The 15,128-nt window shown below is 42.0% G+C and overlaps 1 protein-coding gene across 6 annotated transcripts in view; it reads left to right on the top strand.

The window, feature by feature from the left end:
- The window catches only part of snx9b (sorting nexin 9b), a 35,500-nt gene that overhangs the window by 10,139 nt on the left and 10,233 nt on the right, over positions 1–15,128 (top strand). For 4 of the 6 annotated variants that reach the window (XR_011676430.1, XM_071413168.1, XM_071413166.1 and 1 more), the window contains exons 3-5: positions 2,879–2,953; positions 4,229–4,345; positions 14,151–14,228. Coding sequence is in view for 5 of the 6 variants with exons in the window: in XM_071413168.1 (XP_071269269.1) it covers positions 2,879–2,953; positions 4,229–4,345; positions 14,151–14,228 (270 nt within the window). In the remaining variant the exon portion in view is untranslated. The remainder of the gene's footprint in view (positions 1–2,878; positions 2,954–4,228; positions 4,346–14,150; positions 14,229–15,128) is intronic. The other 2 variants (XM_071413170.1, XM_071413169.1) reach the window with 1 other exon arrangement.

Raw genomic sequence — 15,128 nt, 5'->3', positions numbered from 1 at the left:
TTCCCCCCCAAGCAGACACATCGATGGCCCTGAACGAACTTTATCTGACTCTTTGTAAACTGGAAACCACACACCCTGAGGCTGCATTCATCGTAGCTGGGGATTTTAACAAGGCTAATCTAAAAACAAAACTCCCTAAATTCTATCAGCATATCGATTGTGCTACCAGGGCTGGGAAAACCCTAGATCATTGTTATACTAATTTCCGCGACGCATATAAGGCCCTCCCCCGCCCCCCTTTCGGAAAAGCTGACCACGACTCCATTTTGTTGATTCCAGCCTACAAACAGAAACTAAAACAACAAGCTCCCGCGCTCAGGTCTGTTCAACGCTGGTCCGACCAATCTGAATCCACGCTTCAAGACTGCTTCGATCACGCGGATTGGAATATGTTCCGCATTGCGTCCAACAACAATATTGACGAATATGCTGATTCGGTGAGCGAGTTCATTAGGAAGTGCATTGACGATGTCGTACCCACAGCAACGATTAAAACATTCCCAAACCAGAAACCGTGGATTGACGGCAGCATTCGCGTGAAACTGAAAGCACGAACCACTGCTTTTAACCAGGGCAAGGTGACCGGAAGCATGACCGAATACAAACAGTGTAGCTATTCTCTCCGCAAGGCAATCAAACAGGCTAAGTCCCAGTACAGAGACAAAATCGAGTCGCAATTCAACAGCTCAGACACAAGAGGTATGTGGCAGGGTCTACAGTCAATCACAGATTACAAAAAGAAAACCAGCCCCGTCGCGGACCAGGATGTCTTGCTCCCAGACAGGCTAAACAACTTTTTTGCCCGCTTTGAGGACAATACAGTGCCACTGACACGGCCCCCTACCAAAACCTGCGGGCTCTCCTTCACTGCAGCCGAGGTGAGTAAAACATTTAAACGTGTTAACCCTCGCAAGGCTGCAGGCCCAGACGGCATTCCCAGCCGCGTCCTCAGAGCATGCGCAGACCAGCTGGCTGGTGTGTTTACGGACATATTCAATCAATCCTTATCCCAGTCTGCTGTTCCCACATGCTTCAAGAGGGCCACCATTGTTCCTGTTCCCAAGAAAGCTAAGGTAACTGAGCTAAACGACTACCGCCCCGTAGCACTCACTTCCGTCATCATGAAGTGCTTTGAGAGACTAGTCAAGGACCATATCACCTCCACCCTACCGGACACCCTAGACCCACTCCAATTTGCTTACCGACCCAATAGGTCCACAGACGACGCAATCGCAACCACACTGCACACTGCCCTAACCCATCTGGACAAGAGGAATACCCATGTGAGAATGCTGTTCATCGATTACAGCTCAGCATTTAACACCATAGTACCCTCCAAACTCGTCATCAAGCTCGAGACCCTGGGTCTCGACCCCGCCCTGTGCAACTGGGTCCTGGACTTCCTGACGGGCCGCCCCCAGGTGGTGAGGGTAGGTAACAACATCTCCACCCCGCTGATCCTCAACACTGGGGCCCCACAAGGGTGCGTTCTGAGCCCTCTCCTGTACTCCCTGTTCACCCACGATTGCGTGGCCATGCACGCCTCCAACTCAATCATCAAGTTTGCGGATGACACTACAGTGGTAGGCTTGATTACCAACAACGACGAGACGGCCTACAGGGAGGAGGTGAGGGCCCTCGGAGTGTGGTGTCAGGAAAATAACCTCACACTCAACGTCAACAAAACAAAGGAGATGATTGTGGACTTCAGGAAACAGCAGAGGGAGCACCCCCCTATCCACATCGACGGGTCAGTAGTGGAGAAGGTGGAAAGTTTTAAGTTCCTCGGTGTACACATCACGGACAAATTGAATTGGTCCACCCACACAGACAGCGTTGTGAAGAAGGCGCAGCAGCGCCTCTTCAACCTCAGGAGGCTGAAGAAATTCGGCTTGTCACCAAAAGCACTCACAAACTTCTACAGATGCACAATCGAGAGCATCCTGTCGGGCTGTATCACCGCCTGGTACGGCAACTGCTCCGCCCACAACCGTAAGGCTCTCCAGAGGGTAGTGAGGTCTGCAGAACGCACCACCGGGGGCAAACTACCTGCCCTCCAGGACACCTACACCACCCGATGTCACAGGAAGGCCATAAAGATCATCAAGGACAACAACCACCCAAGCCACTGCCTGTTCACCCCGCTATCATCCAGAAGGCGAGGTCAGTACAGGTGCATCAAAGCAGGGACCGAGAGACTGAAAAACAGCTTCTATCTCAAGGCCATCAGACTGTTAAACAGCCACCACTAACATTTAGCGGCCGCTGCCAACATACTGACTCAACTCCAGCCACTTTAAAAATGGGAATTGATGGAAATTATGTAAAAATGTACCACTAGCCACTTTAAACAATGCCACTTAATATAATGTTTACATACCCTACATTACCCATCTCATATGTATATACTGTACTCTATATCATCTACTGCATCTTGCCATCTTATGTAATACATGTACCACTAGCCACTTTAAACTATGCCACTTTATGTTTACATACGCTACAGTACTCATCTCATATGTATATACCGTACTCTATACCATCTACTGCATCTTGCCATGCCGTTCTGTACCACCACTCATTCATATATCTTTATGTACATATTCTTTATCCCTTTACACTTGTGTGTGTGTATAAGGTAGTAGTTGTGGAATTGTTAGGTTAGATTACTTGTTGGTTATTACTGCATTGTCGGAACTAGAAGCACAAGCATTTCGCTACACTCGCATTAACATCTGCTAACCATGTGTATGTGACTAATAAGATTTGATTTGATTTGATTTGAAATCTGTCATCAGCCAATCACGTCATATCATGAAACCCACTTTCTTCTCACAAAGCCAATCACAGTCTCTCTTGTTGGTGTGTTTTGTTTCAGGGTGTTGGAGGAGGCTGGATAGAAGCACAGAATTCCAGAGGAGAGGTTGGACTAGTGCCAGAAGACTACATTGAGGTTAGGGAGTGGCTTGGAGTGTTGTTGATGGAACTAGCTTCATTTACACTTTATATCAATGTCTTATTCCTTCTCATATATTGTTTCACCGTTTTTAAAATATTCTATGTATAATTAACTTTAATTATAATTAACTATTTTTTTTACCAGCTGCAATCACCTTGTAGCCTGAACCTGTTAGTAGTTTAACTACAGTGTTACTACACATGGATAAGCAGCTTGTGTAGTGTTACTGGGATTTTCAATGGGAATGGGCTCAGGGTTGTGGAAGGGGGTCAAGGAAAAGGCAGCACTCGCCAAGTTTCTCTGTTTTTAGGAAACCAGGACAGGATATACCTCCTTCAGGACTGGGGGTTGTATCACTATGTTTATGTAATGCAGTGGTGTAGGGACCCTTCTGAGTGGTGTGTTTCTGTGATCCAGAATCAACCTCAGTATGGGGTGAGTCACTCTGTGGTCTTCTTAAAGACAGAGATGTGAGTTCTGTCCAGTCAGTCGATGGCAGAGAGAGGAGAGGTCTGCTAAACAGTTTAGTCTTACTCCAAACAGCACCGAGTAGTCACAGCATTAACAGATCACGCTCTGTGTGTGTGTGTGTGTGTGTGTGTGTGTGTGTGTGTGTGTGTGTGTGTGTGTGTGTGTGTGTGTGTGTGTGTGTGTGTGTGTGTGTGTGTGTGTGTGTGTGTGTGTGTGTGTGTGTGTGTGTGTGTGTGTGTGTGTGTTTGGAGGACCAGTAAAAACACATCACCCTAACTGCTCAGTGCTTACTTTCTTTATTCACAAGATGGAAGTGCGTGTTTGTTACTATTGGGCAGACTCCCACCAGCTATTTCACCCTTAGTTACCTCCCCAGCTGTCCTAGACAGTTTTGGTTCCACACAGGATCATAATATTCCCATTGACAACTGATATCCACATGCTGTTATTGTTCTCTTCAGTGAAAACAGCAGGACTAAAGTTCACTGTGTCTCTAAAGCAAGTGGTATCTATCTCCGTACACCAGGCTACAATCTGGGGGGAGGTGTATACAAAACAGGGCTACTTCTGCTGAGTCTAAAGAGTTAGTTAGGATTTGTTTTTGTTTATCAGTGTATGGCTACTCAATTAGTTTCACTATACCATTTCAGTGGCCTCCCAGGTGGTTAGCTACTCAACCTCCTATAAATCAACCATAACTTGAGCTTAGAACTTGAGGGTGTAAAATGTGGTTGTTTGTAAATATGTTTGTCTCTCTCTCTCTGTCTCTCTCCTTTGTCACTTCTCTTCTGTCTGCAGCTCCCAGGAGGAGGGGGAAATGTAGGACATGTAGCTGCCCCAGTAGCTGCCCACGCCCCAGACCTATCGTTCTTTGACGCCTTCGCTGCACCAGCCAACAACACCACTCAGAACCAGGTAGCACACAGAAGAAGTAATGACATGTTTATCCACAGTGAGAAAATATTTAATTTCAAATAGGAGCTAATGTCTTTTAAATCATCATAATTATGGTGTAACCTCATGTCTCTGTCTGCCTCTGGGTTTTTGTCACAATACTTCTTTATATCATACTTCCCTTGTCTCTTCTCCTCTGCTTTTACATGTGACTCACCCCTTACAATTCTTATCACTCTATACTAGTCCCTCCCTGCTACAGTGGCCTCTGTGCCAGCTAGACCACAATGCACTGCTCCCAACGATCCCATGGTGGTGTGATGTTTTGAGTGAAAAAGATAGCAGAATGCAGAATTGAGGGATGACCTCAGTCTTTTATTAATCTAATGAATATTATTCTACCCATCCGAACCTCGAAATGACGAAGCAAGAGCAGCTGCTGTGACTATTTCTGCACGGTTGTGGGTTTTAAATTATCCCTGTTTTTAGATATTGGTCTAGGACTCAACAAAAGACAAGGGTTACATTGTGTGATTGTGTATGTATTGAAAAATACAATAGAATGTCAGTATGAGTGAATGGGAACTACAGTGCCTTGCAAAAGTATTCACATCTCTTGGATTTAATTTTGTTACAAAGTTGGATTAACATTTATTTAATTTCCATTTTGTTGTCAATAATCTACACAAAATACTCCTGTCAAAGTGGAAGAAGAATTATATATATTTTTTGTAAATTAATAAAATAACTAAAATATAGTCATTGCATAACTATTCAGCTCCCTGAGCCCATACATGTTAGAATCACCTTTGGCAGCAATTACAGCTTTGAGTCTCCTTTGGTAAGTCTCTAAGAGCTTTGCACACCTGGATTGTGCAATATTTGCCTATTATTCTTTTAAAATTCTTCAAGCTCTGTCATGCTGTTGGGGATCATGGCCAGACAGCAATTTTCAGGTCTTGCCATAGTATTTCTAGCAGATTTAAGTAAAAACTTGGCCACTTACAGTAGGAACATTCACTGACTTCTTGGTAAGTCAGTGAAGATTTGGCCTTGTGTTGTAGGTTATTGTCCTGCTGAAAGGTGACCTCTCCCAGTGTCTAGTGGAAAGCAGACTGAAGTAGGTTTTGCTTTAGGATTATGCCTGTGCATAGCACCATCCCGTTTATTTTAATCCTGGAAAAACTCCCCAGTATTTGCTGATGTCAAGCATACTCATACCATGATGCAGCCACCACCATGCTTGAAAATAAGGAGGCAGTTACTCAGTGATGTGTGGTGTTGGATTTGCCCAAAGGCCAAAACGTGTATTCATTTGCCATGTTTTTTTTCAGTATTACTTTAGTGCTTGTTGCATACAATATGCATGTTTTGGAATATATTTATTTTGTATGTTTGTGTTCTTCTTTTCACTCTGTCATTTAGGTCATTTATTGTGTAGTTATTACAATGTTGATCCATCCTCAGGTTTCTCCCATCAGTCATTGAACGTTGTATCTGTTTTAAAATCACCAATGGCCTCATGGTATCATTCCCTGAGCAGTTTCCTTCCTGTCCTGCAGCTCAGTTCAGAAGGATGACTATCTTTGAGGTGTCTGGGTGGTTTAATACATAATGCACAGCATAATTATTAATTATACAACGGGTGGTTCTAATAGTGAATGCTGATTGGTTAAAACCACATTCCAGCCAGTGTCTATTCCACAAGTTACCACCGGCTAAATCTATGACTTTAAAATGCCTATTTACTCTTCCATCTGACTGCGCAATCCACTGTCTCATCAGCCCAGCCAGGCAATTTATAAACTTGATTTCCACTATAAAAAGTATCTAGACATTATCTCACATTTCTTTTAGACTAACATTTCGTTTTCAACAGCAGAGATTTGTATAACCTTGCTGTCTGTCTCTCTGACATTTGCAACATTGTTTCAATATTCCAATTCGATCTCCAGCTGTTCCATAGTAATAAACGTGTCGGGAGAAGAAACGAGACACAAGCAGGCAGCGTTTCTCAGCCAGTCGAAATCATGAATAAGCTGGCATCATATTTATGGATATATACAAAGAAATGTCAATTGATAAAAGGTAGAACATAAACGAAGGTCAGCTAGTTTGCGGTCTTTCCAGCTTCAGTTTGAAGTTATTGTGTTTAGGTGTGTTGTTGGCTAGCTCCTCTGAATAACGAGAGACCATATTTTCTATGCCAGGCGAAATCGTGCCTCATTAGCTAATTTTTATGGATGTATCCAAATAAATGTCACTTGAAAACAGCTTAAACAAATGCAGCTACTGTTGTTAATCTGTCTGCATTGTTTGATGTGACTGTAAGTTAGCCGTAATTTGGCTAGCTAGCAAGCAAGGGATAAGAACGTTGCCAGCCAGTATGGAAATGGAACATTTAGAACGAACGACTGGGTCAAAAGACTGAAAGACTGGGTCATGTCTCTGGCAACCAAACAAATAGAACGAACGACCAGCCGGCTTGGGTAGCAACCCTAGATTTGTTTCGGGACTATATCTTGTTGAAGGATGAAATAGTATGAATAAATTCATAAAAATAACGTTTTTAATGAAAATATGTCAGTCATTATTTGAATATGTTGGTAAACCGTTGTATAAAAGTGATAATGCCCTCGAAGATGGTGTTTAGAGGATATATTGGCACGGTTTGCCAGGACTCGACTTTGTCTCGGGCTTAACAACCACCATGCCAATATATCCTCCAAACACCATATTCGAGGGCATTATCACTTAAATAGACCATGCTTAAAGAGATATTCAATGTCTGATTTGTTAAGAGAAAGGGGGATACCTAGTTAGTTGTACAACTGAATGCATGCTGACCCCAATAAGTCAACTGGTCCATTTGTTTGGTTGATACGCTGTTGGTCGGCCAAGATTTCTTTTTTTGTCGAGCAGTAGCAAATGTATATTATATTATTTGTTTTATTATTTGTATTTTTTATGGCATACTAGACACTTGTCTTACTAGACACGCACCCATCTAGGTGAACTAATCGATTGCAGAGGCCGTGGGGATGGTACAGTCCAAGAAGAAGGGTAGTGTGGCTAAGATGCACATCTCTGTCCAGAATGCACTCTCTCCCGCCAATTATGCACTCAATAATTATGCACTCAACTATTCCAGTCTTTTGCTGTTCGCATTGTCGGAGTGGACATGTTGTTTCCAGAGTGCACAACCTATGCTACACTTGTGAGAAACACTTTTTGGTTCATTTCATTCCACTTACAAGTTGTCAATTTAGTCATTGTCTTTTGTTTGGAGTGCTCCTGTCAATGTTGATTACCCAAAGAACTAGGCCTATAGGCTACCTGGCCTGCGCACTAATGTAGGCATATAAATGTGCCAATTTGGGGATCTGATAGTAATTCTGATTGGCTTAATAAACCACCAGTAATGAGCTGTGGAGCTTCTCAAAGTAATGTTTTCCTCACCTCAAACAGCAAACAAGCGAAGTCTGTTTTTACATCCATTGAGAATGACAATAGTTCCTCAATGTATTTAAAAATGGCTTATTTGTTGGCTGTGTAGGCTATTTTTACGTAGTTGGCATGGTACTAAATGGTAAGATAAATTGGCATTCCACATGAGAAAGGTTGCAGTCACGGCAGAATCTGCAAAAGCCAGTAGGAGCGGGAAGAGGATGGTCGGGTCAGGCTAAGATTTTTTTTTCTTCTTCTGGTTATCTTAATCTCCGGCTCCCTCTTTAGTCATTTGTGTCTTATTTCATCAAACAGTGGGCTTAAAGCGTCAGACAAGCTCAATGTTGATTTTATTAAAACACAAAGGGTGTGTCTAGGGCTGTTGTGGTGACTATTACCGCCACACCGGCGGTCACAAGTCATGAAGGCAGTCAAATTCTACATTTAGTCACGGTAATTAGGCTTCTCCAAGCTCTGATGCTGCTGATGGTCATTAGTAGCCCTTCAAACTTGCTAACTGCCTGGTACTCAGCACTCTATTGGCCCTCTAATCACTCTGACATCAATGCAAATGGTATAGAAAATCAAATAAAACATGGGGGAAAGCATCCTCCATTCGCATTTTAAGTGCATAGATGACATGTATTTTTTCCCCGCTGCCCCTGTGCGTGATAATGGTCTATTCTATATCGAAACAAATGTCACACATGTATTATTTAGTATATGTAAAGACAATATTAAATCAAGAATAGTCTGATGGGTGACAATATTAGCCTATTACTGATATGATATATTATCACTTGTAAATGATGCCCAGCATAAGAATCAATGCCTTTTTTTGTGACTTTTTCTAATCATAGTCGCAAACCTCATGTAGCCTAGCCCACAGGCCAAATGTTTTAAAGGTTTGTATCACAACTAAAGTGGCCAAATAACTTCTTAAAATTATGCACGTTAATCTGCTTTACAAGGGGTGTAGAGCCTAACGTGTGAGTTTCAAGTTTGGGGAAGATAATTTTCAGCATAAAAATGCACCTTTTATAATAAAAGCATTACATGCATATTTGCATTTTGCGGTCACTTTTGATAATGGTGTTTTCCCGCTAATGGAAAATTTGCACTTATAGCCTACTACCATGTGCGCATTGCTGCGCTTTTAATGTGAAGAATTAGCCTAATAGTTTATCAACATTTTAAGCTAAATGTTCTGATCCGTTGCATTAGCCACATTGCATAAAACGTTTTTTTGATGCTATTGGTTATATTAATGTGGGATCTATCGCATCCCACAACTGTCTAATACTATGTTTGGAATATTTATTTATTACACAAAATAGAATAGGTCGACTTTTGTGCTATGGGGGATAGTAGATTGACATAGGCTAGTGCTTTTGCCGTTCGTTAGGCCTACTCATCTTGTTGGCTGACAAAGTAAATGAGGGCAGTTATTCTATTATCTTCAATATGCACCTCGGAATTGGATAAGGACGTGCGTAGTTGCGTTCCCGATGTGTCTGTCTTCACTTGTAGCCTGTGAGAAAGATCAGATCATGTGACGGAGAGCCATGTGAGTGAGAGGCACATCGGATTGCGCAGAAGACTCAGGGAGAAGGGAACAACGCAGCACTCCGGCCCGCAAAAGGCATGGATTTTTTTAGGATGCATTACGGCCACAAAGGGGATGCTGCTGTGAAATTCGAGGCATTATTATGTGCTTGTCAAATTGTGAATGAGAGACTATTGTGGTGTGTACAGCCTGCACAAAAAGCCTGTTCAGAAAAACAAAGCAGAGATCATGCCTTTCAAGCAACTTTTTTCAAATCATCATTTGTCTAATCATGCAGCCTTACAATGTATTACATTTTTTTTTTAAATATAGCCCAGCGTTTGTAGAACAACTAAAGTTACATTAATAACTCTATATTAAGCATATAGGAGTACCTATTTCTTTGTTAACACCTCAACACAGAATAGGCGCATATGCACACTCCCTCAAATCGTTTGGAGAAAATATTTATATTTTATTCCGCTTTGTTCAATTGTATTCTTCATACTATAAAAAAATGCCATGGAATTATAAGCAAATCTTGTCTGCTAAATGAACTAGTGTAGCCCACATCAAGACCTAACATAAGGACAACTCAGAGTATGCTATTCTTTTCTTCTGAATTAGACTACATTTTCGTCATATCATGCTTCTTTAGAACTGTCTAAAATAAATAATGGATTTATTGTGTAGGTGTAGACTATATTACATGGATTTATTGTGAAGGTGTAGGCTATATTACATGGATTTATTGTGTGGGTGTAGGCTATATTACATGGATTTATTGTGAATGTGTAGACTATATTACATGGATTTATTGTGGTGGTGTAGGCTATATTACATGGATTTATTGTGGTGGTGTAGGCTATGTTACATGGATTTATTGTGTAGGTGTAGGCTATATTACATGGATTTATTGTGAAGGTGTAGGCTATATTACATGGATTTATTGTGTAGGTGTAGGCTATATTACATGGATTTTTGTGTAGGTGTAGGCTATATTACATGGATTTTTGTGTAGGTGTAGGCTATATTACATGGATTTTTGTGTAGGTGTAGGCTATATTACATGGATTTATTGTGCAGGTGTAGACTATATTACATGGATTTATTGTGCAGGTGTAGACTATATTACATGGATTTATTGTGCAGGTGTAGACTATATTACATGGATTTATTGTGTAGGTGTAGACTATATTACATGGATTTATTGTGAAGGTGTAGGCTTTATTACATGGATTTATTGTGAAGGTGTAGCTATATTACATGGATTTATTGTACTTTTTAAAATGGCTTGCAGGCTGTGTGGAAACCAGGAGATGCTAAATGTGTTTGTCAATTAACGGTCAATTACCGTGAGACCGACAGTTATTTGCTTGACAATCACCAGCTGACCAAATTTCGTGACCGCCACAACCCTAGGTGTGTCCAATGTTCCCTCAATTGTTTTCCGGCACTGAGCAAATTTCAGGTATGCCGAGTGCAAACTTGAACGTTGTGAAAATTCTGTTCAACTTCCAGTGCGCGTTTACTGTGAACACTGAGGCTGTACCCGCTTTAAGTTACAGTTTTAACAGTGACCATGGCTATTTCATCATGATGTAGGCCTACCATAGCATCAAAAATAATGGAGAAAATGCATCCCATAACATTTTAACATGGAAATCATTCAGCCTACAGTAGCAGCCACTGTGTGGTGTTCAATGTAGGCCTACATTCCATGAGACTTTTGGGGAAAAAAGAATGCAGGGCTTGACATTAACCTGTTTATCCAGTTGTCCTTCAGACAAGGTGACTGAAAGTGTTGTGTGATGCAAGAAACCACTTTACAAAATAAAATGCATTATTATTCCCATACCATTATTACAGAGAATCAGACAAATTATGCTACCCTCTGCCTACTGGCCTCTTAACTTATTCAAGACTGTCTCAAAATACAACACTTCCTGTTTATGACAACAAAAAGCTCTTTACCTGTCTAGAAATGTACACATTTTGTGCTCTTGTAGGAAGCTATCACTCCCCTATTGCTGACTACAAATGATCTATAACTGGGCTAATAACTCAGTAACTAGCAAAGGATATGAACAAAATGTGCACACGTGGCTACATGCAGCTCTCACTTTGATCTCAAAACAAGCGCATCTACTCAACCGCTCATGCTGTAAACACAGTCCAGTTCAAAGTAAATAGCACAGATCCATATACAGTGCATTCAGAAAGTATTCAGACCCCTTCACTTTTTCCACATTTTGTTACATTACAGCTTTATTCTAAAGGGGATTCAATTGGTGAGGGAAAAAAACAATCTACACACAATACCCCATAATGACAAAGGAAAAACAGGTTTTTAGAAATGTTTGCAAATTAAACTGAAGTATCACTTTTACATAAGTATTCAGACCTTTTACTCAGTACTCTGTTGAAAGACCTTTGTCATCGATTACAGCCTCGAGTCTTCTTGGGTATGACGCTGCAAGCTTGGCACCCCTGTATTTGGGGAGTTTTTCCCAATCGTCACTACAGATCCTCTCAAGCTCTGCCAGGTTGGATGGGGAGCATTGCTACACAGCTATTTGCAGGTCTCTCCAGAGATGTTCGATCGGGTTCAAGTCCGGGCTCTGGCTGGCCCACTCAAGGATTTCAGAGACTTGTCCCGAAGCCATCCCTGCGTTGTCTTGGCTGTGTGCTTAGGGTCATTGTCCTGTTGGAAGGTGAACAATTCTCCCCAGTCTGAGGTCCTGAGCGCTCTGGAGCAGGTTTTCATCAAGGATCTCTCTGTACTTAGCTCCGTTCAGCTTTCCCTCGATCCTGACTAATCTCACAATCCCTGCCGCTGAAAAACATCCCCACAGCATGATGCTGCCACCACCGTGCTTCACCATAGGGATGGTATTGGCCAGGTGATGAGCAGTGCCTGGTTTCCTCCAGATGTGATGCTTGGCATTCAGGCCAAATAGTTAAATCTTGGTTTCATCAGAACAGAGATTCTTGTTTCTCATTGTTCGAGAGTGCCTTTTGGTGCCTTTTGGCAAACTCCATTTGGCCGAGCGTCTTAGTGGAAAATGCTTTATTCACTCAATATTAGAATAAAGGTGTAACGTAAGAACATTTGAAAAAGTTAATATGATCACACCAGTAATAGATTCGTTGTTGTATTACTTGTGAAGCACAGCTGAGTGAGCATTTAAATAATTCGCTTTTTATTAAAACTTTACTGGGCTGGTGGTGCCTGCATCTGATGGTCAGTCTCCGCAGAGGGAGAGAACAGCAGACTGAGGGTCCACTTCTCAACATCCCTCCACTCTTCCTTTCCTCCACTGACCAAAAAGGCACACTGTCTTCCAGCTGATGGCGAAACTCGAGTCGCACCGCATTATTTATGCCTCATCCACAGATTCATCTTGTTACTCCTATGAACAGAGAAAGTGAAATATTCCTCGATATTAAAAAAGACCCAAGCTGTTAATAATGCAATCCTATAGATACACTTTCCTACTCGTTCATTACTGCTGCAGTGCTTGTTGTAGCGCTGAGTGGAAATAGGAAGAACGTGCATTTTATGGTTTATTAAAGTGTTGAATACAAAGTGTTGACAGTGCTGAGTAAGAACTTAAACATGAGCTCACTCATAAAAACAGCAGCTCTTTGCTGTATTCGTTAACAGTCTCTTCTAGTCATGGTTTTAAACGTTGTGAAATCTCACTGTATCAACTTTGCTATAGCTTTCTTGTAATGCCTGCTACCTTACTGTAGACACGGTCATCTGAGCCATCCGATTGGCCAGCGGTAGGCCTATAGTGCACTTAATTTACTCTCTGGTCACGCCGGGAAGGCAGAGTTTGTACCTTCAGACACATGAAATGGTTCAAAATGGCAACAGTTCGCCTACCTGGCGCAGGGAAGCTAAATCGGGTGCACCTACCGCCAACAGCCTGAGACAAATACAAAAAAAAGAGGAGAACAAGGCTTTATCCTTTATTTTATTTTTTTACAGAAATGTTTGGCGATCGACTAGAAATTCCTTGGAGATCAACCAGTCAATCGCGATCGACATGTTGGTGACCACTGCTGTAGAAAGTGAAGTTTAATCTTGTGCTTCTGTCTGTGGGCTGGTATTTCTGGCCAGTCTTGGGCTACTGTTTGCACGTGTGCAGCTTGGAGGGCACATTGGGTGTGTCTATATATGCAAAAATACATGTTTTAAAATTTCAACCAATCGATTGTTTGAAAGAACAGACTACTTCCGGTTGACAATGATTTTTTATTTTTTTATGTTGTTGTCGGCCACAGCCCTATATTTGTTACCCATCTACCAATCTTATTATTTAACGCAAAGTGAATCCATGCAACTTTTTATGTGATTTGTTAAGCCAAATTTGACTCCTGAACTAATTTAGGCTTGCCTAAACAAAGGGACCGAACACTTATGCAACAACTATATTTTAGTTATTACATTTTGTATTCAGAATGTTTTTTTTTTAACTTATCCACTTTGTCATTACAGAGTATTTTGTGTATTTTATTGACAAAATCTGACAATTAAATCCATTTTAATCCCACTATGTAACACAATAAATCCAAGGGGTCTGAATACTTTTACACTGTATGCTAGATGCAAGCTATTTATTTTTCTTGGAAAATGGATAGCTATACAACTGTGAAGACATGGTACCCCTATTATAAGTTAGAGAGGAGTCAACAACAGAACATCAAATTACTCTCTCATCAAATATTCTTACTTCACTGTGGCCCCTGCTTGGGGTCCGCGTTGCCCAGGTTACCCTTCACTCGCAGGCGCTTTGTGATGATGTCACCCTCTCTCCCCTCAAGGTGGATGTTGGGGCTTGTAGTCCTCAGCCGGACACCCCCGACACCCCGGCCCCCCCTTCCTCCTCTTCCCCTGACGAGGTAACCAGCACTGAGCGGTGGTCAGGGGCACGAACATGGCCCCGTCCCCTACCTCCCATCTCAAATCTTCCCCCCTGCAACCCACCCCCAGCTCAGCCTGCAAGAGCATGATCTTACATTGTACCACTCCCACCCTCTCCTACACCCCACTCCCTAAACCAGGGTCCACTTACTTTCTGCCCATCAAACTACAACTGACCTGGAGCCAGTTGATAAGGGTAAATGTTAACTGGAACCTGCAAATCAGAGGCCGAATCAAGCCTACCGACCCCCTACACCTCCAGACACGCATCCCATCACAGATGAATAAACTTGATCAGCACATCTCTGATACAACATGCACCGCTATAGATCAATGTTTCTTATTACCAGCACATCTCTGATACAACATGCACCGCTATAGATCAATGTTTCTTATTACCAGCACTAAACACCAAACGAATGATCTCAACATTCATGGTTCCCTATAACCAATCAATTATTACAGTGATTAGTGAACAAGCTATTCCCACCAAGCAAGAGCCAGAAATCATTTGTCTCAATTCTACCATTGTTTTTATATGTTGTAAACAAAGTGTTGGACAATTCAGCAGAATAAGTCAAAACTCCTGCAGTTTGTTTTGTGGTAACACACTACAGCTGCTATGAGCCTGTGTTCCCCACCACTGTGGTCCTCTAATGTACTCTCTCTCCCTCTGTTTGTTTTGTGGCTTACTGTAAGTAGCCTATGATGGAGATGTTTGGTCAGCAACTTCCTATCCAAACGCGCACACATCTCACATACACACACACAAACACACCATCCACACAGGGCTCTCCAACCCCATCTTGGAGAGCTACCGTCCTGTAGGTTTTCACTCCAGCCCTATTCCTGGAGAGCTACTGTCCTGTAGGTTTTCA

Source organism: Salvelinus alpinus, chromosome 8, assembly GCF_045679555.1.
Source record: "Salvelinus alpinus chromosome 8, SLU_Salpinus.1, whole genome shotgun sequence".
Lineage (NCBI taxonomy): Eukaryota > Metazoa > Chordata > Actinopteri > Salmoniformes > Salmonidae > Salvelinus > Salvelinus alpinus.
The sequence above is the reverse complement of the archived record's forward strand: the minus strand, read 5'-3'. Positions and strand labels throughout refer to the sequence as shown.